The sequence below is a fragment of the Leucoraja erinacea genome, chromosome 10, assembly GCF_028641065.1.
Source record: "Leucoraja erinacea ecotype New England chromosome 10, Leri_hhj_1, whole genome shotgun sequence".
NCBI lineage: Eukaryota > Metazoa > Chordata > Chondrichthyes > Rajiformes > Rajidae > Leucoraja > Leucoraja erinaceus.
Window position 1 is genome coordinate 48,434,201 of NC_073386.1, and position 26,693 is coordinate 48,460,893.

Genomic DNA, 26,693 nt, shown 5'->3' on the forward strand with positions numbered 1-26,693 from the left:
AGCCATTACTGAATCATTCAACGTGGCAGTTATAAAGGTTTTAAATATAACTAGACCAGGTGGCCCCGTCCCAGTCCCCCAAGGCAATATTCCACATTCCAATATTCCACTGACCCATAGCCCCCAACTGCGCAGGCGTGGCTGACGGATTCCCGTAGTGATGCCAGAGATTTCCGTTGTGATGCGAGCCACGTCAACCCTCCCCCAACTGCACCTCGCCATCCCTCTTCCTACCCCTATCCTCCTCCATTCCCCTTCATCCCCAGCACTCCCTCCCTCTTCTTTCCCCTCTCCTCCTTCCCTCCATCCCTCTCCTTTCCCTAACCTCAGTCACTCCCCTCCCTCCATAACCCCTCTGCCCTCCCTACCCCCTCCTTTCCCTCTATCTCCCTGCTTCCTCCCCCATTCTCCCTCCTCACCTCCCCTACTTTCCCCTTACCCACTTTCTCCTCACTGAAAAATATTTTTTGTAAAGTTTAAAATGTTAATAACTTGTAAAATATAACATCAATCCGAACGAAACTTGTTTATTTTACATCTCAGGACAATGGTGAGTAAGGTGGGCCAAAAATTGTAGCGTTATCGTGTACCATTTTGCCGGGGTTTTGGAATATCACACACATCCATGCAAACAAACAAGATGAGAGTCCACCAAAGCAATATTCCGCCACTGATCTATAGCCCCCAACTGCACAGGCAGAGGGTTTCCCCGTTGTGACGCCAGAGATCTCCGTTGTGATATGAGCCACGGCAACCCTCCCCCAACTGCGCCTCGCCATCCATATCCTCCTCCATTCCCCTTCATCCCCAGCACTCCCTCCCCATCTCTTTACCCTCACTCTTCTTTCCCATCTCCTCCACCCCTCTCTCGCCTCTCCTTTCCCCTATCCTCAGTCACTACCTCCCACCCTCCATAACCCCTCTCCTCTATCTCCCTGCTCCCCCACTCCTCACCTCCCCCATTACTCCACTCTCTCTCCTCACCTCCCCCATTGCCCTCCTCACCCTCTATCCGCACTTCCCCCTCCTCTCCCTCTATCCTCCCCTTCCCCACCTCACTTCTCCTCCCTCTCCTCCCTCTCCCCTCCCTACCCCCCACCTCTCCCTTGTCATTGTGACATAATTGTAACTGACGGGCAGGGCAAGAGGAAAAGTGGTTTGAAAAGTGATTTTTGTAAAGTTTAAAATGTCAATAACATAAAATATACCATCAATCCAAACAAAACTTGTTTAATTTACATCCCAGGACAATGGCGAGTAAGGTGGCCAAAGATTGTAGCGCTATCGTGTACGGTCTTGGCGGGGTTTTGGGATATCACATCCACGCACGCACACAAACAAACAAGATGAGAGTTTTAGTAATTTTCTAGACCAAGTGCAGGCCCGTTGGGTCTGTTCCCGCAACGCGTGGTTGCAAGGGGAGGGGCGGCCGGACGTCATCGCGCAACGTCACGCGCTAGGCGTACGTCGTCAAGACGCTGCGTACGATGTCAAGACGCTGCGTACGACGCCGAGACGCTGCGTACGCCAGTCGAGATGTTGCGTACGTCAAGACACAGCGTACGATGTCAAGACGCTGCGTATGCCCGTCGAGACACTGCGTACGCCCTCAATGCGCCTGCGGGCCGACAGGCCGTTGACGCGTGGGATTTTCGGACAGTGCAAGCCAGCGAGGACGGTGAAAAGCTTTGGCTTCGGCCAGCGTGAGAGCCGGGCCGGGGGGGGGAAGTGGAGGAAGTAAAATCGCTAGCGATATGGGAAAAATGTCACAGTTTTTGGAGCCAGGCGGCCGCAGCCGTTATGGTCGCTGGCCAGTAGGAGGCAAAAAAATGAGTGGGGGGGGGGTGGATTTTAATAAAAATGTGTACTGAAAAATGACGATGGAGTGGATATGCGAATGTAAAAGTGAAATCCCTAGCGAAATGGTAAAAATCTCTGATTTCTAGCATGTTTTTTTAGCGAACCAACGAATTAAAGGCCATACACCTGACACACACACACACACACAAACACACACACACAGATTTTTAAAAGTATACAAGTAGATAGATACAGACTAGACCACCTCAAGCAGGGTGCAAAGGCCACCGAATTCAAGTGCAGTTTCCTACCACTTTAAGCAGAGTGCAAGGCCACCAAATTCAAGTGTAGTTTCCAACCACTTCAACCAGGATGCAAGGCCACCGAATTCACGTGCAGTTTCATACCATTTCATGCAGGGTACAAGGCCACCACATTCAAATACAGTTTCATACCATTTCAAGCAGGGTGAAACCACCATAAACCACACAAAACACCACATAAACACCACACTCACAGTTCAGTAGACATTCAGTGTGTTCAGTTGATTCACAGCTCAGAGTCTTGACCACTTCCTCCCCCATCTTGCAGAGACTGAGCCACACCCACACTTCCGGGTTTTATAATCCCTCCCCCCTCCCACCAGAAGGGGCATGGCCTTCATGGCGTGATTGGCAGGAGAGAGATTCTCAACATTTTTTAAATCACTAATAACACTTATTTTTCATTGATGGGAAGAATCTTCTGCACCTGATGAGCGGAGGGGGACTGAGTAAGATGGCCAAAAATCACAAGCCATAAGTGGTAGCGTTTTATCTAAAATCAATATACAGTGCAAACAGGAAGTTGTCAAGTTACCAGCACCAACAACCATTTGCAGTGCAGCATTTCAAAGCAGGTGCCACCACCAACAACCATTTGCAATGCAGCATTTCAAAGGAGTTGCCACCACCAACAACCATTTGCAGTGCAACATTTCAAAGCAGTTGCCACCACCAACAACCATTTGCAGTTGCCACCACCAACAACCATTTGCAGTTGCCACCACCAACAACCATTTGCTGTGCAGCATTTCAAAGCAACCACATTTTCATTTTCAAACCACATTAAGGGCACTCACACTTGAATAGACATGTGTTCAGCGTTATTCACAGCTCAGAGAGACGTGACCCTCTCGCTTCCTGCATCTTGCAGAGACTGAGTGAAGCACAACACTTCCGGGTATTATAGTCCCTCCCCCCTCCCACCAGCAGGGGCAGCAGAGAGAATGTCAACATTTTTTAAACATTAATAACTTTTATTTTTCATCGATGGGAAAAATCCTCTTGTCCTGCGTAGCGGAGGGGGACTCTGAGTAAGATGGCCTTAAATCACAGCCATAAGTGGCAATGTATTTTCAAAAATCATGAAACAGAAAAACAGGAAGTGGTCAAGATCTTCCTTTTAGTAATATAGATAGCTATTTTTGTGAAAAATGTCATACCTCATTTGTTAGAAAGAGGTGCAGAATTTCCGTGAGCTTCTCAAAGTCTTGAACATTGTTATCAGATGACAAAATTCTGAAATGACAATATATAATACTGTATTAGATCATTAGATAAAGACAAAGTATTAAATATGAAGTCTGTTCAATAATTTTGATCCTGTTGTGCTTTTTGCACCCCATATTTTCACCCATTCAACTAACAAAAAAATCTTTCATTTGTTTCATCTCAAATTTGTGCTGTTGAGTTGAGTAATTCACAAATTATGTAGTTCTCTGTTAATTACCATATCATCAATGTTTGTAATTATGAAAATCCTGATCAGTTGTAGAAAGTATTATGGAAAGAAACACTCATTATATGTTGCATCTTTCTCGACCTCAGGACATCATAAAGTGCTTTACACGAAATTAAATACTTTTGAAATCTAGTCACAGTTGCCCTGTGGGAATCATTATGAGCACAGCATGTCCAACCAAGAGCAGGTGGTAATATAGATTGAAAATAGTTGAGATTCAGACCTGATCCCTGTGTGCTTTACTAGCAATACAGAAAAGGTCCATTATTTTCCTACCGTTTCCCGTCCTTGAAATGATCTGCCTCTACAGATTACCTTGAATCTAGAGTCCTTTAATGACAACATGCCTTTTGAAACATCATCTAGACTACATCGACTAATGCCTTCATCCTGCCACAGTAATGGTTAAATGTGATTTTCCCTTCATAAGATTACACTAGCTAAATCATCTTGTGATTTTCAAATAGCAGTGGCTGACATTTCTCAAGGACATTTCCAAAACAATCCTATACATGGAGGGAAATAGACTGTAGACGTTTCGGGTCAGAACTCTTTATCAAGATTGAAAGAGTGGAGCAGAGGTTGCCAGTGTAAAGAGATGAGAGGGAGGAGTGGGGCAAGAAATCTAAAATGAACTGGTTCCTGGTTGGTTCCACAATGTCTTTTCTAGGAAACTACTTAACATACATTATATGAATTTTTTCTCAAACCTACTTTGAATATTTGAATATAGACTGGAAAAACCATCCCAATAATCATCCATTGTAAAATTGAATGATATTTGTCTAGCTCTGGGATAAGTGGTTGCTGGACACTTTAATTTCCCACACAACCTTTGCCGTGGGCCACCAGCGTGGGTCTCCGTTCGGCGCGGCCTGTGGACTTCGGGAGCCGCAGACTACGGTAGGAAGTGGCCGATTTGGAGGTCCAAGCCGCTGAGGTTGTTCTCCCGGTCCGACGTCGGAGTTCCATCATCCTGGCGAGAGGGCCTGAGCATCGGGCCACCTGTAGCGGCGACTGCAGAGGGCTCAGGAGGCCCGGACCACGGGTGTACATCAAAGAACATCAAAGAGGATGACTGAACTTTGGGCCCTCCCACACAGTAGGAAACGTTGATTCCGCTGTGCAGGGGATGTTTTTGTTAAAATACTATCGTGTTTTGTTCTTTTTTATTCGTATGGCTGTATGGTGACCCCAAATTTCACTGTACCGATAGGTGCATGTGACAATAAATGTCTCTTGTTGTCTCTTGTCTCTTGACCTTTCTGCCCTCGGTCTCTTCCATTCTTAGCGTGAGGCTAACGTCAAATTGGAGGAACAGCATCTCATATTTCGCTATGGCAGCTTACAGCCCAATGGTATGAATATTGATTTTTCTCACCAGGTTGCCCCGCATTCCCTCTCTCTTTCTCTATCCCTCCCCCACCCAAGTCACACTAGTTTCTCATTTTCAACCTAACAGCTTACAATGGCCTGTTTCCTTTACCATCATTACTTTTTTGCATATCTTTCATTAATTTCTCCACATCACTGTCTATATCTCTCGTTTCCCTTATCCCTAACAAGTCTGAAGAAGGGTCTCGACCCGAAACGTCACCCATTCCTTCTCTCCAGTGATGCTGCCTGTCCCACTGAGTTACTCCAGCTTTTTCTGTCTGTCTTCAGTTTAAACCAGCATCTGCAGTTCCTTCTTACAAGATAAATTAATCTAATTTATTTTCTTTCCTATGAGCATTTTTGGAGTAAGCGGCCACAGCTGTGGTTTGGGAACACAGTAAATCCATACAACACTGACTTGTAGCAGCAACCAAGCATGCATCATAATTATGGAGGCTATATTGTAGACAAAGTTCCCTTGTTCTTCATTGAAGCTACCATTTGCTTCACTTTACCACTCATTCATGAAAACAAAACAGGAGTGCTATTTCAAGTATTCTCTATTGGCGATAAATGGACTTTATATCCAAATATAAATTGCCATACGATGGATTTTGCAACCAATTTTCCATGCTCCTTTGAAATAATACTAGACAGGATAGAAATATTCAATTGGAATTTAATCTCCCAGTATTTAGCAACTAACGAGAATGTGTCAATTATGGTAACTAGATTACAACAAGAATTCAATTCAAATTTAATGAAGGAATTTTAGAATTTTAATTAAGAACATTCTAAAGAGAATACCAAAGACCAAGTTATCTCTCAGTCATGCAATTACCTACAGAATGAGAAAAGATTTTGAGAATTCTTCACCAACTCTTGAAAATAGTGGAGCAAACACACTATTGTAACATAAACAAATAAGTTCCCTAACATATATTAGAATAGGTAGACAAAAATGCTGGAGAAACTCAGCGGGTGAGGCAGCATTTATGGAGCGAAGGAAATAGTCAAAGTTTTGGGTCGAAGCCTTTCTTCAGTCTGAACAGTATTATGTTCAGTTCCAGGCACCATGTTATAGGAAATGTTGTCAAGCTAGAAAGGGTGCAGAGAATATTCATGAGGATGTTGCCAGGATTCGAGGGGCTGAGATAGGGAGAGGTTATGCAGGCTAGGACTCTATTCCTTGGAGCACAGGAGGATGAGGGATGATCTGAGAGGTGGATATGAGAGGAATAGATTGGGTAGTCGCACAGTCACTTGCACAGAGCCTCACGGTCGCTCTCTGATGAAAAAGGAACAAAAGTGCGAGCAAATATGGCACATTTTCATCTGTTTCCTGCAGAGGAAATTCGGGCTGTTTGTGAGCTGGTTTCCCGCTGATCGGTGAAATGGCTCCTGCGGTCGGAGCCACCCGGTGAGGCCCTGGCTTAGTTGATCACGCTGTTAACAGGCAATTGAACCATCCTATCACCAACTAGAGAGTGGTGGAGGCCTTCCTGAGGCAACGTTGACCACCCAGAGGTTTTTTGGTCGGCAGGACATTGTCTGAAGGCTCGTTGGTTGGCAAGAACTCGCCCGAAGGCTCATCCGGGCCCGCCAGGAAGTTTGGAACCGGCATGAAGGCTCATCAGTAGGCAGGACCGGGAACCCACTCAAAGGCTTGTAAGAGCCCACCCAAAGGCTCAGCAGGACCGGGAACCCGCCCGAAGGCTTGTCGAATGGCGGGACCGGGAGGGAGCTGGAGACGTTGGGCAATAGGAGTGGGCCAGTACGAGGGTGAACTGAGGTAATGCCTCCAGCACCTTGAAGGTAGGCTGCAGGAGATGCCCCTGGGACACAAAGATGGCCAGACTAGGAGAGAAGAGGGATGCCGGGTTGCGGGAACTGCTCCAGTACATCAAACGCGCAGGCCAACCAGACTTTGGACTACGAGTAAAGGTGCCAATAATGGCGGCACCTGCATCTGCAACATATGCAAAAAGAATTTCACTGTGTAGTGGCATATGTGACAAATAAAGCACCAATGAATCCATTGGATAGTAGGATCGAGAACCAGTCGACATAGGTCCCTATTAAATCTTTCCCCACTCACCTTACACCTAAGGGGTAACTTTTTCCCACACAAAGGGCGATGGATGTATGGAACGAGATGCTGAAGGAGGTAGTCGAGACAAGTACTATCACAACATTTAAGAAACATTTGGACAGGTACATGGATGGGCCGGAGCTTGCGGGGAGACCGGATAGAAATATATGTGGTTAGATACTGAGGTGGGGCTCCAAGCCATGGTGACTTTCAACCGTCTAGACGTGAGAGTTTCATCACCCCGACGCGAGGGCCTCGGATCGCCGGCTGTGGGAGCTTTGATAGTTCGACAGCTACGACCGTGGAGAAGAAAGAGGGAGAAGATTCGACTTTTATTACCTTCCATCAGTGAAGAATGTGGGAGCTGCTGTGATGGATCATTATGTTGAATTTTATTTTATGTGGCTGTGTGTGTTGTTGCTATTTTTCCCCCCACTTTGTATGGCTGTATGATAACTCGAATTTCACAGTACCTTAAATAGTACATGTGGCAATAAATAAAATCTAAATCTAATGAAGGGCATTCTCAGTTGTAATATAATAAATTAAGTAGCTAACAAGTTTTAGTAAATAAGTTAAGGGATAAAACTGAAGCAATCAACGAAAACACAGATCCTAGGAGTCTAAAATTAAAAACGGAAAATGCTGGTAATGTTCCGTAAATCAGACGGTACCCGTGGAGAGAGATAAAAAAGATGCATTCTTCAGACTGATTACCTTTTATTGTTGAGTGTTAATTGATGCTGGGGAGAACTGCTTTTTTATTCAAATAATATGGAGCCATTTATATTTATCCACAAGGACAGGTGGGGCCTTGAATCAACATCTATCTATCTATTATCTAGTATATATTAAAACTCTGTGGCTGCCGCCTGCCGTCCGTCCGGCTGCCTTTCTACCTTTTGATTAATTCCATCGTGTGATGTCACAATGCCCAATACTTGCAGATGTCCAATCGGAATGGATCCATTTACATGGACGGCTGCCGGCCGCCTTTCATCCTTTGATTCCCTGCAACTCCGAAACCAGACGCAGAATCGCCGACATCTTTTCCATTTCAGTAGAGATTTCACTTTTCTTTCTAAGTATCCGCTCCTGATTACATTTTGTCGTGTTTAAGTACACATTTTTAATCAAATCTTTCTCCCCCCCCCCCCCCAATATTTCAAAAAAAAAAAAACTGGCTTCTCATCCACAGAAGCAGCCCCATGGTGAACGTTCCATTGTGTGATGTCACAATGCCCAACGTTCACAGATGTCCAATCGGAATGGATTCATTTACATATGCCTTTGCAGGAGCCCCAGCCCCTGGTGAACGTTCTATCGTGTGATGTCACAATGCCCAATGCTCAGACATTGTTCCCATAGAGGGAGTACAGAGAAGGTTCACCAGACTGATTCCTGGAATGTCAGGACTTTCATATGAAGAAAGACTGGATAGACTCGGCTTGTACTCGCTAGATTTTAGAAGATTGAGGGGGGATCTTATAGAAACGTACAAAATTCTTAAGGGGTTGGACAGGCTAGATGCAGGAAGATTGTTCCAGATGTTGGGGAAGTCCAGGACAAGGGGTCACAGTTTAAGGATAAGGGGTAAATCTTTTAGGACCGAGATGAGAAAAACATTTTTCACACAGAGAGTGGTGAATCTCTGGAATTCACTGGCACAGAAGGTAGTTGAGGCCAGTTCATTGGCTATATTTAAGAGGGAGTTAGATGTGGCCCTTGTGGCTAAAGGGATCAAGGGGTATGGAGAGAAGGCAGGTGCAGGATACCAAGTTGGATGATCAGCCATGATCATATTGAATGGTGGTGCAGGCTCAAAGGGCCGAATGGCCTACTCCTGCACTTAATTTATGTTTCCCTCTCCTCACCCCTCTCCCACCTATCCCTCTCTCCCCCACCCACCTTCCCTCTCTACCCCACCCCCTTCCCTCTCTCCCCCCGCGTCCTTCCCCCATACCGCTCTGTCCCTCTTCCACCACTCCCCCTACCCCTCCCTCCCCACTCTTCCACTTCTCTCCCCTTACCCCACCCTCTCCCTCCCCCACCCCCTCTGATCTTGTTATCTTCCGGTTTTTCTATTTGCGCAAAAACAATTTGCCATAGCGCGATGATTTTTCACCAGTTCATTCACCGTTCTCCTATGCTGCGATAGCACCAAGTTTCATTCAGATCGGTTGAATGTCGTAAAAGTTAGCGAGGTTTAAAAAATCTTAACAAACACGGGTGCGCAGATCGATCTCTTCTCCTGCCATTCAGCGCCACACGTCTGACCACATGATTTTTTTTTTTTTCTATTACAAATCTCAATTTGTGGAGTAGAGGCAAACTTTGTCCCAAACATTCTGGAGGGCACTTTATGTAATATTCTGGAAGATTTTAAAGGATGCTGATGCAAACTGCTCATCATAAAACATGGGCTTCTGCATGTAGTCAGTGGCCATGGAATCATGTAACGTGTTGCACTGGAAAAATGTTTTTGTAAATGCCATTAAATGCTCACCTTTGAATTCCTGCGAGCAGTTCTTTTACAGCAGGCACCAGCTTTTGCAGGCTCTGAAATGCTTCCTCAGGAAGTGGCAGCTTGCTGTCCATTACGACAGCTAATGAGTTGTGAGGAAGGTTAAAGGTTGCAAAAATTAGCGAGCTAGGGAGAAAACAAAAAAAATCATCTCACAATCTCATGTGCTGTCATGCAAGGTAAAAAAAAACATTCCTTATCATGCACAAACGCGTTTCTTTATTACAAATATTTACAGAATTTCTCATTCATCTGATAAATAAATACTCTTCAGTTTAACTTGAGCAAACAACAGTTTTTTTTGGTTCTTGATGTTGTGGTTTGATAGCCCATGCGAGTTTGTGCCATTCATTTAGTTGATAACCATTAATGCCTGGTCATTATTTCACAAATTCAAAAAAGTCACAGCACCCTCAGCTTTATCAATGATATAACACAGTCTTTTCTACTTCCAAGATCAAATTAGGTATTACTTTTCCGGTTTATCTAAGCCAATCAACAACTATAGTATTGCGATGTGGGGTTTAGTATAATAAAAGTATATTCAGGTCCACAACCAATTTTCCGGCAACAGGTTGTCCGGCGCCTACTTTAATCCGGATATAATCACGAGAGTGCGTTTGAAACCTAAGTTCCCCTGAAAATGTAGCCACTAGGCCGGCTGATCGTGACCTCCTTAGGAATGCCGTGGCCAATTGGCGGGTCGGGTTTGCCCCCTGCAGCTGGAGCTCTGGAACTCTGGCCTGGTCGTAGCCGGCAGATCCATTCCCATAGCAGACTTCTGCAGCCGACATTGTGGGGCCGGTATCTCATCCCCCCCCACCCACCCGGTACCTAGGTGGACTGTTCCGGTACCATTCACTTTCTCTCAGAGGTTGTGACCTCTGTTGGTCCGGTGAAACAAATAATCCAGAAAGGCTTTGGTACCCAGGGTGCCGGAAAAATCGGTGGAGGACTGTATTATATTAACCATATATTAATACAAAATCTACATTTATACCTGTATTTGTATATTATATTCCAGACATTCTCAAAAGTAGCCCAGATTTGTTGTCTTTTGTTCTCCACTTGAGAATTTTCCATCGCTGACATTGGATACCCAGAGTTGAATGGGAGCAGAGTTATATTTCTCTCAAGTTCACGTTGCAATAGTGACTGCACTGAAATGTCCACGTTTTCAAGGGTCTCTTTTGACTTCCCTTCATTTTTCATGTCATCCTTAATGAGAAGAATAAAGATTATGAATCATATATTTGTTTTTCTATGCCCACTTTTGGAAGGCCACTGACACTTTTGTCTAGGAGTGGGATCCATCGTATTGACTAGAAAAGGATTAGTCAGATAAATACGACATTTGAACAGGCCCTTTGCCCCACATAATCCTCAGTGACCAGCTCACTTACATCAATTCCATTTTATTCTCCTTACATTCCTGTCAACCTTTCTCAGATTCTACCACTCACTCATACACTAGGAACAATTACAGTGACTTTGAAATGTGGGAGGAAACCATGGCACCTGGGCAAAATCCATGGGCTAAGAGAGAAAGTGCAAGCTTCATGCAGACAGCACAGGAAATAAAAAAAATAACCTGGGTTGTTGCAGCTGTGAGGCAGCAGTTCTAATAAAGGTCCCATTGTGCAGCCCAATATTTATCTCGGGTTTAAATAGTTCTATTATTCAAATCGTAATGACATCACATTTGAAATGTATGGAAATACATTAGTTAATTAGTTCAGAGAAAAATCTTACAAATTAGCATTAACAATTAGAAAATCTGTTTGGGGTGGTATTATTTGAAAGATAAATATTGGATTCAAATAGCAGATAAAAGGGCTACTTTGAATAGTGCCATATAATTGTTATGTCCACTTGACAGATCAGGGAGGGTCATGGTTCAACATCTGACCTGTGGATCCCTCTGGTGGTAATGCACTGCATTGCACCAAACTTGGAATATGCACTCGGGTAAAGTTTGAACCTACCAATATCCAAGTCAAATGAGGCAGATTATTAGTGAGCTGTGGCTGATATTTTCAAACTATATTTCTTACTAATGTATTTTCAAATGCAAACCCCCCAAAAAATGTTTATTTATTAGAGCTTGGTGACTGTAATCAAAAATCAAATTTAAAAAAAGACAAAGTGCTGGAGTAACTCAGTGGGTCAGGCAGTATCTCTGGAGAACATGGATAGGTGATGTTTCTGGTTGGGATCCTTCTTTGGACTGATTGTGGTGGGAGAGGTAAGAAAGCTGGATGAGAGGAGGAGTCGGACAAAGCCAGGCAAGTAATAGGTGGATATAGGAGAGGGTGGATTTGGATAGATGGTTGGACAAAGGCCAGAGATGAAAAGACAGAATGTGCAAGACAAAAGGATTGAAGAGTTGCAAATTGGGAACTAGAGGAAGGAATGTAGTTAGAAGGGGAGGGGAAGAGAGAAATAGGTGCCAGGCCAGGTGGCTCGGTCTGCCAAGACATACTGGATCTCCCAGTTGCTAACCATTTTAACTCGTCTTCTTATTCCCACACAAACCTGACTGTCGTGGGCCTCCTCCATTGCCACAGTGAGGCCACACACAAACTGAAGGAATAGCACCTCATATTCCTCTTGGGTAGCTTCACAACCCAACTGTATGAACCATGAAGTTTCATCCACCCCCGCACTTTCCCCCTGTGCCACACCTGGACTCGCACCCGATTCTCCCCTGATTCTATACTGTACTGGCATTAACCTCCCAGTAGGTCAAAATAAAAATGCAGATTCCTTCATGATTTTGTCTCATTTGTAATTCAGTTTCCCATTCCTCAAATGCATACTTAAATATCTTGAACCATTCAGATCATTTCACAGAAATCACGCATTAAATTAATCTTTTCGCCTTCGGAAACTTCTCCAAAACCAACACATTTAATTACACTCTCAAATCAATTACTGTACATCTTTGCCAGCAAAGCAATATTTAAGTGAATTGAGAGAAAGCAATTAATTACCAGTTAATTCAAACTTTCAACAATTGTAAAGGCAGAGCACAATGGAGAGATCATTCTTAGATAGACACAAAATACAGGAGTAGCTTAGTGGACCAGGCAGCATCTCTGGAGTGAAGGAATGGATAACCTTTTTGGTCATCCTCAGATGACCTTCCTCAGATCATTCTTAATTGTTCTCAGACAATTGCCTCCCTTCATTCTCCTCCTACCTTTCACACTACCTTACCTAATCCACTTTGTACAGATAAACTTCACCCATCCAGTCACTTAACCACTCTTCTCTCCCATTTAAGATGTTATTTTTTATTAATAATACCAATCATCTCTCCAATACGTTCTTTTCCAACCTCATGCCCAAGTCCACATTCTACTTACTGCTAACCTTGTTCAAAGGCATCTTTCTGCCTTTATTCATTCATGTTCAATGGGTACATGCTCTAACCACAGATAATTATTTCACTCCATTTTGCACAGGGATTCAATACATTCTGCACCTGATGTTTCATGAATGCAAAACTACTCCATCTGAAATTTGCATCCACAATTATATTCCTTCGAAAAACTGCAGAAGGCATTTGTAACCAACAATGTTAATACAAGGGAAAACAAAAGGCAAGTTGGGCCTGTCACAGACCACATGGTGAACTTGTCAACAACAATCCCTTCTCTTTCCCAACCATGCAAATCTATTAAAAGGTGCAAATCAGGTACCGGAAGGTGCCCGATTCTGATGAGGAATTCAGAAATGTAATTCAGAATAAATATCCTGCAATTTATATAGCCTCAAATATTTCACCAAATTTTAGCACTGTTAATCGTTCATGTCATTGTTTTTTTTTCCAAAATAATATCAACATTTCAATAACAGATGTTCCATAATTACATAAAAATCTTTAAAATACAATTAGGTAAGGTACCTCGGAAACCTCTCTGTATAATTCCTCCAGGGCAGCCAAAGTGTGGGGGAGTACGCCGCCATAGCCTGATCTTGCGTTGAAGGCTTGCAACAGTTTTTGCGATTCTGTCAACATCCAGGCAAGAGTAAAGCGATTATACTCTGGCCTCTTCCCTAGATGATTTAAAAATCAAATTAGATATTTGACAGTAAACCAGATACACATTCAACAAAAATAATTAGCAGTGGAAACCAACTGAAGGAAAAACAGGGTCGCTGCTGTGCACTGCTGAACTTAAAATTTTACACAACCAAGGTTGTGACTGTTACTCTATGCAGACTGGGTGAAAGTAGTTCCAGGTGGTTGGCATGACATTCTGAAACATATTGCTGATATTCTCCCCACCTACTGGCACTTTTAAGGACTGGATCACACAAAATAAAAACTGCATGGATATCTCACATAGCACTACTCAGCAGGCACTGATTTGTGATAGTCTTCCAGTGTGGATGCCTCCCATTTTAAAAATAATATCCACTCAGTCTGCGTGCTGTGGTGTCAGAAATCTAGACGTCAGGAACCTGGTGGGAACCCCTACTGTCACCGCTGTTGGGGCTTTATGAAGGAGATAGCAAAGCACAGGCAAAATAATGCACGTTGAATTTCCAAAGGCTCCAGAGCCCTTTAAGAGGGCTCCAGAGCCTTTTATGAAAAAGATGGTGCAGAGAAGAGAGATTGTTAACCAAATTGAGCCCAGAAAGTCTTCTAGGCCCATTGTTAAGCTGCAGTGAGAGGATAAGCAAACAACACTCATATGAGCAATCAAGGCACAAGGACACAGGCTTGGTCAAGGTCAAAAGCAATGTGATGATGTTCAGGACAACATCAACATCAGAGTCAGTTACTTAAAGGCAATGCACTTCAGTTCCTTTATCTTTGCAGGAGAAAATGGTTCACAATCGACACCGGCAGCAGTAGCAAACAGGCAAGTATAAGTACAGCGCCAAGGACAAAACCACCTGCGAGGTTTAGAGTGCTAGCTATCATTGGCGAAACAGTCAGAGCCTGGAGGTAGTGCAAGTGAATTACACAGATCACTTCAGCCCAACTTCCCAATGCCGACCAAGATGCCCAATCTACACTAGTCCCACATACCCGCATTGGTCCCATATCCCTTCAAACCTCTCCTATCCATGTAGGTGTGCAAATTTCTTCAGAGTCATACTGTACGGAACCAGGCCCTTCAGCCCAACTACAGGCTCTTTGGCTCAACTGCTTCTTTTATTTATTTATAATTTATAGTGTTTACTTTGGAAACATGTTAGAAGCAATGAGATATGAAACCTCATTATGAAATGATAGCGCCATTCATAATATGCAGCCAATTGCATTTCATAATTCTAAAATAAAAGTTGGGATGGGTACGATTTTCACATTTTTTCCCAATACAATTATTATATATATTTTTTTTTAAATGGCACTGACAACTCAAAATTCATCATTTTGTAAGGAATGATTAAGTGGCACATCTGGTAGGGCAGCTGCTTCACAGTGCTGGAGACCTGGAAGAGGGTCTCGACCCGAAACGTCACCCATTCCTTCTGTCCAGAGATGCTGCCTGTCCCGCTGAGTTACTCCAGCATTTGTGTCTATACCCGAATTAGATCTTGACCTTTGGTGTTGTCTATGTGGAGTTTACACATTCTTCCTGTAACCACTTGGGTTTCCTCTGGGTAATCTGGTTTGCTCCCATATACCAAAGACGAGCAGATTTGTAGATTAATGTGCCTCTGTAAATTATCCCTGTGTGTAGAGAGTAGTTGCAAAAGTGGGATAATCTAAAACTAGTGGGAATGGATGATTGATGGTTGACATGGGCTCAGTGGGCTGAAGGGCCTGTTTTTATGCTGTATCTCTAAACTAAAAGTTCAAGACCAAAATATCAGTTTTTAAGCAAGTAAATATCAATTGTCTAGTAAATTTTAAGCCTTTCCCGACGATCATAATTCTTGATCCACACCAGCTTTTTCATGACATTGATCAATGAAGAGTGGACACATAATTAAAAAAATATATATAAAAAGGTAACTTAAATATTTAGTTCAAGAAGGAACTGCAGATGTTGGAAAATTGAAGGTACACAAAAATGCTGGAGAAACTCAGCGGGTGCAGCAGCATCTATGGAGCGAAGGAAATAGGCAACGTTTTGGGCTGAAACCCTTCCGTTGCCTATTTCCTTCACTCCATAGATGCTGCTGCACCTGCTGAGTTTCTCTAGAATTTTTGTGTAATTTAAATATCTCAATTGTTTTCAATGCACAGTCTATTTTAATGTGGGCACATATGTTGCATTAAAATAAATACAGTAATGTGTTTTGAGTAGTTGGTCTGAAGGATACAGCACAGTTCTAAGGTAGTATTCAATTTTGCTTTTGTTTTGTAAAATAATGGCATATAAATAATAATAATAAACTTTATTACGGACTCAAGGTCCAGACAAGGGGCAACATTACATTAAAAATGCATTGCATATCAAATATCACAAATATATATAAAATCATGCTATATCACATAAAAACATCATAATTTATATATTTTTTAAACCCACAATACTTAAGTTAAAAATCCAGATTAAAAGATGATCAATGTCCTACAACGAGACAACGATACCAGTGTCTCCACAACTGGGATTCGTAGCGTGTAGTGCTAACCCTTATGTTTGTCAAGGCCACAATAAGCACATTTTTAGAGTAATTTATCCTGTAAATGAATTTATACATGTGGTGTCTTAGGATAGCTTCTAAAGTACTGACTCCTACAACCACAAACATATTACTGGCACTACACCATCTAGGTTGCCTTAGCAGTGTTCTCATGGCATTGTTATATGCCACCTTTAGTCTCTGCATATTTGTCTTTAAATAGTTCGACCACAGGTGCGCAGTGTAAAGGGGTGTGCAGTATGCTCTAAATAGCGACATCTTCACCATATCTGCACACACACCAAATTTACGCAAGAGGATATTTGCCTGTACATACGGCATGCGTCGTTGCCTATAAATATCCTCATCATCTGTCATTTGTTCTGCATATATTTTGTGAGTTCATGTTATTAACTACAACTCTGTCCCTTGGGAATTTGGCAAATCTGAAATCTCTAGCTCTATACATACCCACTTGAAGATAATCACTCAAACTTCTCACGGATGATTGCAAATTTCTTTTCACAATGAATCCAAACACAGCCATCCAGTGTTTCTTCATGCACTGTAATATGTCTTCCAATGACCAAGGAGGCTTCACAATTAAAATCTAGTATCAAGATCAGAACAAATTACCACAATAACTTTATTAATTTGACCTATTATACCTAATAATTTAAAATCACTTTGTTAATAGTTCAGCCGCGATACTTCCAATATACATTGAAGCTAATTAATTTGGCAAATAGCAAACTGGATTGATTTTTGAGGAAGTAATGGTCAGAGGATAGTGTAAATAATATGGTCTATCTGAACATAGCAAGGCTTTTATCAAGGTCCCACATGGCAAGCTGACATCAATGGAGTTCTGCTGATAATAATGGCAATGTATTTTGCAATATGGGCTTAAATATTAAACTTTAAAGAAGTTACTTTGGTTTGCTCAATTGTGCAGAAAAGTAGAAAGTGGATTTGGAGAGGTGCCACAAAACAAGAGAATATACAATGCATCTTTGTTATTGCCCTTCACGTTTGAGGATGACTTACTTCTACACCGATTTTGTGGGTCCGAGGTGGTTGACGAGGCCAATATGAAACCCCAGACTTATTCAAAGATGGGGCATGTGGCGACCTAATGGCATTGCTAGAGGAAGTTTGATGTGATCTGCTCCTTCCTCCCTAAATCAAGGCCTGTGTGCTCCCAATGCAAGGCTCTGAGTTTTTCCAATACCATCCAGAACACGTTTTCCTTGTAATTTATTCTCTCTCACATGCCCATTAATTCCCCTTTAATTATTTTGTCACTAAGAGTAAATTTACAGAAGCCAATTACCCACTAGCACACCTTTGGGATGTGGAAGGAGCCAACATAAACCAAAGTGATCACAAGTAGAATATGCAACCTTTAACTTTAAACAAAAAGCACCCAAGGTTATGAATTACGTTGTAATAGCTTGAAGGTTTTTGATCTCGATGATGCTAGCTTATTTCTATGCCTTTCCTGATGTGATGGTATTAGTTTATAGTAAATATGTATGAAATTGGCTAAGAATGCTCCAAACTTCCACCTGTGTCGATGCAAGACCACTGTGCTCTGGCACCTACACCAACTCTACTGTCAAGGTAATACCTAGTTAGTCACCAGAGCTGCAAGATATGAACATCAGTCTGCCGCAAGGTTTGTTACAATTATTATTTAACAATTTTGTTACCAAATGGATGCATGCTTCCTTCACTGGCTATGTTAAACAAATCCACCTGAAGAAACCGCTAGTACTTTCTATCCAAACTATAAACCTACCCTTGATGGTTACCATGTAACAGCTGAGTGGATTAAGATGTTATTTGAAGAAAGTAAGGCACATTACTTTCAAATGCCACAACACATGGATTGCACCAAGATCTAATCAAGTGTTTCCTTGAAAGAGAAACCGACAGAATTATCTGGACTCTCTGAGCTGATGTTGTTCAAGCTGACTATTTAACTGGACAAATCTGCAGTAGAGTAGTACAATAAAAAATCGCCTGGCAGCTCATACCAGGAAGAACACGATGCATCATAATGGAAATGCTGAACCCAAACCGATTCCTATGGCTACTCCTTTGGCAAATATTTGAACAGCTTTCCAAAGAGACATGCACAATTTAGTGGGGATTTTCTTGCCCAAGGACTCTGTATCTCTCAACAATGCCTCACTGTCAACTAAATTCTCAATCCCTATTCTGGGAACATTTGGCCTCCACCTGAGAATCTCATCCTGATCCAAGGAACATCGTCAAATAGAATGAAACAATGTAAGTGTCCCAAGTTAAACACACAATTCATGCTGTGAACATTGCCCCAACAGCAAAAGCACAGTGCCTCTTTAATGAATGAACAGAATAACCAGAAACTTTCTTCTGATGTTTTTATACTGCTAGCATAATGTGTTGACATTTAGCTCTTAAATATTTTGCCACACATGTGCCATTATTATTATTATAATTTATTAAATCATTCTGGGCTAGAGATTAGAAAATAGCACTTTCTGATCCTTGTAAACAAGCTATTTCTACTGGCTTCCAACTGCAAATGGTGGTAAAGTTTAGTCCTCAATACATTTTTTTTTAAACTGCCCTTAGATTTCTCCTCCCAACCATTCTGGGTAGAAAATATATGGTGCAATTAGCAGTCTCTTGTGACTCCTAATAATTACTTTTACCCGATTTAAACACACTTTACAGTTTCCATATTAACCACTTCAATAATTCAGCAATAGAAAATAAAACTGATATTTTTGACAAATCATAGAAAATATTTCTGATGGTACATGAACCAGCTAGGTTTACATAGGAACGTAAAAATGATATTGTTTGTTTGTTAATCTGTAATTTTTAGGAATGCAGAGAAAAAGTCTAGACAAGCCAGTTGACAAATCTATTTTACCTCTGTCCAAAGGTCATCATATACTTTTTTCATCTCTGTTTCCAGAATAGTTGACAGAGCACAACCTAGCAACTTCTCCAGCTGAGAGATAATGCCAGTAACATCCAAAGCTGACAGTTGTGCTGACAAGAGCTGATTACCAGTTCCATTTTGATTTTTTACATCAATCACTACAAAATAGAACAACAATAACACATTTAGTGAAACAGTTAGCAATGTGATTAATACTAATAACAGCTTATACATACACAGCCCCCTTTTTAAATAAGAAGTTAGCCTTTAAAACATAATGAAACATGTACAAAACCACTTAGTGAACATGGTGGTCGCGATTACTAAACAGTAAGAGTCATAATATTTTAAAGCAACTAATCACATCAAAAGGTCTTTAATATTTTAAAGCAACTAATCACATCAAAAGGTCTATATTTAACATGATTAGGTAGAAAGCAAGATTGTGAGAAATGTTATTGTAATTGAAACATAAGAGTTGAATGAGACCATGCGGCCTTAGGCATTCAAAAATGTCACGGATGATCGGATTGTCCCCAGGTTCCACTTTCATACCCATTCCAACAAATTCTGTATATCGCAGCCTTGGATATATTCATTGATTTATTCTCTACAACTTCATAAAATACAGGATTCCAAAGATTCCCGAGCTGCAGAGAAGGAAACTCCTCTTCGCCTTTGGAGGACCCTTCATTTTGAAACTATGCCCATTTCTTGATGGCCATTTGCTTGCAATTCCTTTGCAAGACTGAATAATCCCTTTCAACAGTAAACTAGTAATGTTATTGTTAATGTTATTGTACAGGATGGACAGAATAGCACGCTTGATATATTATTTCACTTGAGTACACAGCTTCTGAACAAGGTGGAAAAATTGGAAGCTGCTGCCACCAGCCACACTGAATCACTGTTCCAGATTTGGAAAAAGGCCTACCACATGGGGAATAGAATAAGAAATTACACCCACAATATGAAATGTGCTTTAATTCTGCATATGTTCTCACTTAAGATTCAGCACAAGCATACCTGACGATAAAACATGAACAGGGGAAAAAGAACATTCTGAAAAACACAGCAGACTTCTAAATTATACAGTTTTCATGTTTATTCCTACTTATTGAAATTGTCATTTCTTTCTGACCCCTAATTGCTAAGAATAGGTACAAAATGGTGAAGATTCAAATAGGATGATTGTCCTCAGTAGAATTAAATATGCTTGCAATTAAACAAAATCAAAGTTCAAATATTAATTTTCATGTATTGTGCCGTTGATATCACAAAACAATGCAGGCTTCAAAACACAAATAGCCTTTCTCAAGTTCAAGTTACATTGACTAGTGACTTTCCAAGTCTGTTCCGGACTTCAAAACCACCTTTTTATTTTAGCCACAATACTGCATTAAAAAGTATTCATGGAAATGTGTGTGGGTGTTCCGAAGGGGGGGGGGGGGGGGTTAGTGACAGGAAAGGAAGTATGCGCAGAGCCAAAGTAAAGGGTGGAGAGTATTAGGAGAATTAAATTGTAGTCAAGCTGTATTTTCTCATGTGAATATGCCTAAAGTTTATTCACTTTACCCAGGGAAAATAATAAATGAAAGCCTAAAGGGCAAAATTCAAACCTTTAAAACAGGAAACTGAAAGTAAAATTTTAGTTTCCTGGGCATCTCAGAGATATGTACTTCTAGAATACTTTTGAGTATTTACATTTAAAATAATGTTTGTTTAATTTACACAGCTTTATATTTAATAAACTATTTTCCCTTCTAATATATGGAAAGGGACATTTGGATTTTACATTACCAAAATTCCCTCCCATTTTGCCTTATCATCAGTTCACTCATGGTACCATTCTACAATTAAATTCCCTTCCTTCCAGGATCAATTATTCCATTCTTCATATTGTCATTAGAAATGGGGGGAAATGCCACTCTGTTCATCTTGTTATTTAGCTGTTCGGCAACCCATTTCAGAAAGGTAGTGATAGATGAGAGGCAGTAATCAATTAATAGCTGCAGAATTTGAGCCATGATTTTCAGCAACTGTAAAATGTGTAAATGCTATCTCCTGAGGGTCTATTGGTAAATTCTAAATTTTCCCCTTCATATGCCAAAGTCTGCAAGCTCAGATTGGTGGAGAAGAATAAACAATTTATTTTATGGAATGTGGGCACTGCTCCGCAGTTTACCATTTGAAAGTATTTTTATTGTACTGCTACATGAATGAGGCCACTGTTCGGCCCTTGGAGGCTCTACTAAATCTCAGATCAATTCCGTCAATTTTATTCCTCCACTTTTCCTGCAACCAATTCTCCATCATATGAATTACAATTAACATAACCCTATGAAGGCCTACCAATCACCTACACTCGGGATAATTTACAGTGGCCAATCAATCAGCAAATCTTTGATTGTGAGCAGAAACAAGAGGACACAAGGAAAACCCAGTCACAGAAAGAATGTGCAAATTCCATGCAAACAGGATAGGGGCAGGAGCACCTCCAAAACATGTCATCAACAAAATACTTAATGTCATAAATGGACTGTAATGAAACCTGGGATTGGTCAAGCTCCAAACTCAGAATTTAAATTCATTCATCTTGAATTAATTCAGGCACATGTGATGTCAAGTTCACAGAAGGCATCCTGGAGTTCTATTGTTCCACACCAAATGAATTTCACAGTTGTGAGGTAAACTGCCATCCCTCTATTTCTACTTAATGAGTTAACTTCGAGAACTGTATCTCTTCTCCCGATTACAATCTTGAGCTTCACATTCTGTGAATGTGGCATTCTGTGGAAGCATACTCTGTGTCTATGCATTGATCAGGTGATGATTTCATAACTGGTGGAAATAAATAAGAAAGATCACTGATAATTGCAAAAGGGAATTTAGAAAAAACTGCTTTATTCATAGAGAGCCGTTAGAACCTGGAACTTGCTATTTCAGAATATATAAGCCAAATATAAAGGTGGTTTTAAGAGGAAACCAGCTTAGTACAGGAGGGTGCGAGAAATAGGTACAGATGAAGAGGGACAAGTGGACACAGGCCAAGTTCTTCAATTATTCTGGACACACAGGAACTGCAGATGCTGGAACCTTGAGCAAAATACAAAGACGTCGAGGAGCTTAACAGGTCAGGCAGCATCTGTGGAGGGAATGGGCAGTCTGAAGAAGTGTCCCGACCCAAAACATTGTCTTGCAACATTGTCTGTCCATTTCCTCCACAAATACTGCCTGACCCACTGTTCCTCCAGCATTGTGTTTTTGCTTGTTCATTTTTATGTTTTCCCTGCAAGACAGTTCACTCAATGTCACCTTATTTATCAAATAACAGAAATTCCAAATCATGAGAGTACTAAATATCTCATATTTATAAAATGAATATCATTAATATTGAATGTAGCTGTGGTTTAGGTTTTCCCCAAAATAAATCACAATAATCTATTTCACTACGTAAACAAGCATACATTATTCAATGTATTAACAGTTAGTTAAATTGTCAACAAGCACTGGGTTCAGACATTATAAATATTAGGCGACAAATTATTGTAATTTAAAATCAGGAAACTGCTCAAGTTATACTTGTACTCGCTGTATCTTGCTAAGTAAATACAATTATGAATTGTGTGTCAGACATAATGATGAGAACACGAGTGCTTAGTGTAAATAGAAGTCTCCGCAAATGCAGTTAAACGTGGAATCGGGAAGCCACTTCCAATTTCCTCTTATCCTCCGGGGTTTAATATTTTTCTTGCAACTTTTTTAATTAACACTTTCATGTATTTTAAATTATCTCTTTCATGTATCATTGTTGATTTAAGCCCAGTCAATTGATCCAGTTTTGACTTCTTCAGGCACTGGTTCGAGCCCAAATGGAGCCATTCCCAAACAAGTTCTCTCCTCCCCAAGAATGGCACAAATCTGCCTCCCACACCACTGTCATACATTTAAATTATTCAACTTTGAGGGTCTTGCTTGACCCTAAACTCCATCTCCTCAAACCTTCTCAGCACAGCTTCATTTCTAGCTCTACCTATGCCATTGGTTTCTACATGGACCACAATAACTGGACTCTTCTATTCCAATTCCAAGTTCTTCTTCAGTGTCAAGGAGACATTTTTAACCTAGCACCCATCATAGAACATAATCAAAGGTTTCCATTGATCCAACCATGTCAGCTGCTGGGAAGAGTAACTATCACCCTGATTTTAATGTCCTTAACTACATGTATATTCCCTTACACATCACTCGCACTTTGCACGGCTTCTCGTATCGCAGTGCCATGGTCCGCTTGCTAATCCCTCCTGTACCCCCCCCCCCCCCCCCACTTACTGCACATATTTGTTGAACAAGGGCAAGAGCTGGCACTGCTTCAGTAATCCCCTTTTTGTTTTATTTGTCATTTCCCAAATCCCTGACTGTTAACCAGACAAATACCATTGTTGTTGCTCATCTCAATGGAAGTAACTATAACTGCATCCAGTTTAAAACTTTCCTCTTCCCTGACATTTTTCCGTGTAAGACTTTCCGATTCCAGATCATCAGTTCAGAGGTAAAGCTTTTCAAGATGCAAACACCCACTACAAATAAGATTGTCCAAAATTGCAACAGTCTCCAGAAATTCTCAATGCTGCCATTGTAGCACACCATTTGCACTGCCATTCTTAAATATTCTTGTTCCGTTCCATTAAATATTTTGTATTGGGTAACTTGGGTTGCAGTTTTCTTCCTTGACTACCAGGGATATTAAATACCTTTGGAACATAGAATCAAGCAATAAGGATTTCACATTTGTAAATGAATAAAGAATGAACATTAGTAACATTTGATCAAAATAGTTTCAGACAAACTTGCCGTTGTAACATATTTAGCTACGAGTCATCCACATCATAACAGTACTCAAGGAAGAGAACTACATAGTTACAGTTAGTTTATATCCATCTGAAAGCTTAGTATGGGGGCACCGTATGATGGCTGCCTTGCCAACAGTCTGTCTCATCTTTTTCCTTCTTTGTTATTTTAGTTTGTTGTAAAATGTGTGCTTTAGTTAATCTTTAGTTTTGTATTATGTGGGGGAAACTTTTTTTAATCTCGTTCCTCGACGGAGATGTGACCTTTTCCATGTCGTTTCTCCATCATGGAGTTGGCGGCTTCTTGCTTGGACCTCTGAGCTCCATACACGGGAGCCTGCGGACTTAACATCATGACCTGCCGGTCCCTTTGCCAGGGATCGACCTCAGAGCTCCAAACGCAGGAGCCTGCGTACATTAACTACATGGAGCTTGCATTCCCTTGTTAGAGACCGACTTCGGGAGCTTCAAACGGCCCGACTGCAGATGGTTCGACTGCAGATGGTTCGACTCCCCCGACCATGGGCGATAACGAGGAAAGAAGATAAGACTTTATTGCCATCACAGTGGGAGATGGGGAGGAGCCGCTGTTTATGTCAATTTTTTTATGTAGTTGTGTGTCTTAATTTTTTTGGTATAACTGTATGACAACCCAAATTCCTCGTATGTTGCAAAACATACTTGGCTAATAAATTACAATTATGATTATGATTATTATGATTTCCTCAGGAGTGTAAATGTAAGGGTATCTACACGGCCTGCTGAAGTTTTATTTGATTAGCACAAGATACTCCATACACTGAGAACAGCAAGAATACTTTAGATCTTTCAATTTCATTATGATTCCGTTTGTATTTGGAAAGCCAAATACATTTTTAGACCATGTGATAACTGTTGAGAACACAAGCGTTACTAAGGAAATTAAAACAGTATGTGTTTAAATCTATAGCAGCTACTTCAGGATCCACAAACAAAAAGTTAATATTTCAAGTAAGATTTTTCATTAGGTCTGGGCACCATTCTTGGATTTCTCCTGATCAAGGATCCAAATCTTAATGTTAATTTCCTACCCTTACAAATGCTGTGCATTCAAAAAATTCTCTGTCATGTCCAACTTCTGAATTTTCAGCATCTGTTATATTTTGTCCCAAGGTGCTTTCCAGAGGAATAACAATGACGGAATGAATATCAAAATGTAAGGGAGGATGACCGATAGAACAATTATAATTAAAAATTAGGCTTAGAGAAAGTATTTAAGGTTGGACATAGGAAGTTTGAAAGCATAAATGTGATAGAGTTGACACTTTAGTCATGATGAAAAAAAGGAAGGGGGTGTTAGAAAACCAAAGTGAGAAGAACAAAAGACTAAAGATGGAGTAATAGTAAAAGAGAAAAATGGCAGTCATGTGGACATGCCCAGATGAAAACATACATAGCTATTAGGATTTAGTAAGCCAATGAAGTTAAAACATAATTGGAATCATGGGCAACTAGATCATACTGAGAACAGGTAGCAAGTGTGAAATTTTGCACAAGTTACGATTTATGGAAGAAACCCACAAGGGCTGTACGAAAGAGACGCTTCTGTTTTCATTATCTATTTATCAGAATACCCATATGTGTTAGGTGAAATATAATACACTAACTAGCCTGATTGAGGTTGATTGAAGATATTAAGATCTTGAGTGCTCGTGACATCTCTGATAGGTTTCAAGTCATTCAATTCAGTCAAGAGATCTTCTTTTCTCACAGCCTTGACATGGCTTACCAGGGCTTTACAGCAAAGGTTTTTATCATCACTGCATGAGAGAAATTCACTCATTAGAAATAGAGATATGCATTGGTATAATACTTACTAATTTCTATCAGAATACTGAAGCAACATAGGCCATTTCTTAGAGGCAACATTGTGTTATTTTTAATATAATCACTGCTGTAATATTGCAAACATTGTAGTCAATTTGTCCACACATTTCCAGCTGGAAAGGCTCGAATTGTTTCCAACTGTAAAAACAAATGAGGCAGTGGTTTATTACCACATTCCAAAAAATATACCTCCAATTGCAGAGCTTTTTCTCAGTATTTCAAGTACTACGTTATATAAAGTGCTCTTCTCCAGAATGTGACATATCTATAATCTGGTTCAATGGAGACCAATTGATTCATAGCTAACAAAATTTCCACACAGACATATCATTACATATTATTTTAAATTGAATTCCAACAGATGATCAGTCTTGGAAGTAAATGCAAAGCTGAGCAAATAAATCTTCAATATTATAAACAAGTTGCAATAATCTAAAATATGTTTATTTCATCAGCAAGAACTCGAAAAAGATAAACCATCTCCAAAGCAGTTATTTGCAAAGACAATATACACTCAACTGTGCAAATAAAAAAATCAACAAATTTAACAAATGGCCACTCAAAGTCGTCAAATAAGTCAATTTCTTTGGGAATGGACAAATTAAACAGGCCACAAGAGATGAATTGCATTTACTCTTGCTGTGGTCCATGTAGTATTTTATACAGTTCGAAAATAAATCTACTTTTCTATTTTCATATTCCATAACTCAGCTCATTAAAAAAATTACCGTGTAACCTTTCTTAACCACTCTACACTAGTCCTACAAAATGTTAGATTTTGGGTTTCGAAATGTTGATCTTTAATAACACTAAATGTATATTTCTGTTTACTGTGAGTTGAAAATTCTGGTCAATATTGGCTCATTCAAAGGG

At 40.7% G+C, this 26,693-nt stretch overlaps 1 protein-coding gene across 2 annotated transcripts in view; it reads right to left on the bottom strand.

Moving 5' to 3' along the window:
• Positions 1-26,693, bottom strand: part of swt1 (SWT1 RNA endoribonuclease homolog) — an 87,362-nt gene that overhangs the window by 14,587 nt on the left and 46,082 nt on the right. For both annotated transcript variants that reach the window (XM_055642170.1, XM_055642171.1), the window contains exons 11-17: positions 25,605-25,753; positions 19,093-19,262; positions 16,638-16,776; positions 13,486-13,637; positions 10,576-10,793; positions 9,558-9,701; positions 3,284-3,359 (exon numbers count right to left, since the gene is read on the bottom strand). In XM_055642170.1, the coding sequence (XP_055498145.1) occupies positions 3,284-3,359; positions 9,558-9,701; positions 10,576-10,793; positions 13,486-13,637; positions 16,638-16,776; positions 19,093-19,262; positions 25,605-25,753 (1,048 nt within the window). The remainder of the gene's footprint in view (positions 1-3,283; positions 3,360-9,557; positions 9,702-10,575; positions 10,794-13,485; positions 13,638-16,637; positions 16,777-19,092; positions 19,263-25,604; positions 25,754-26,693) is intronic.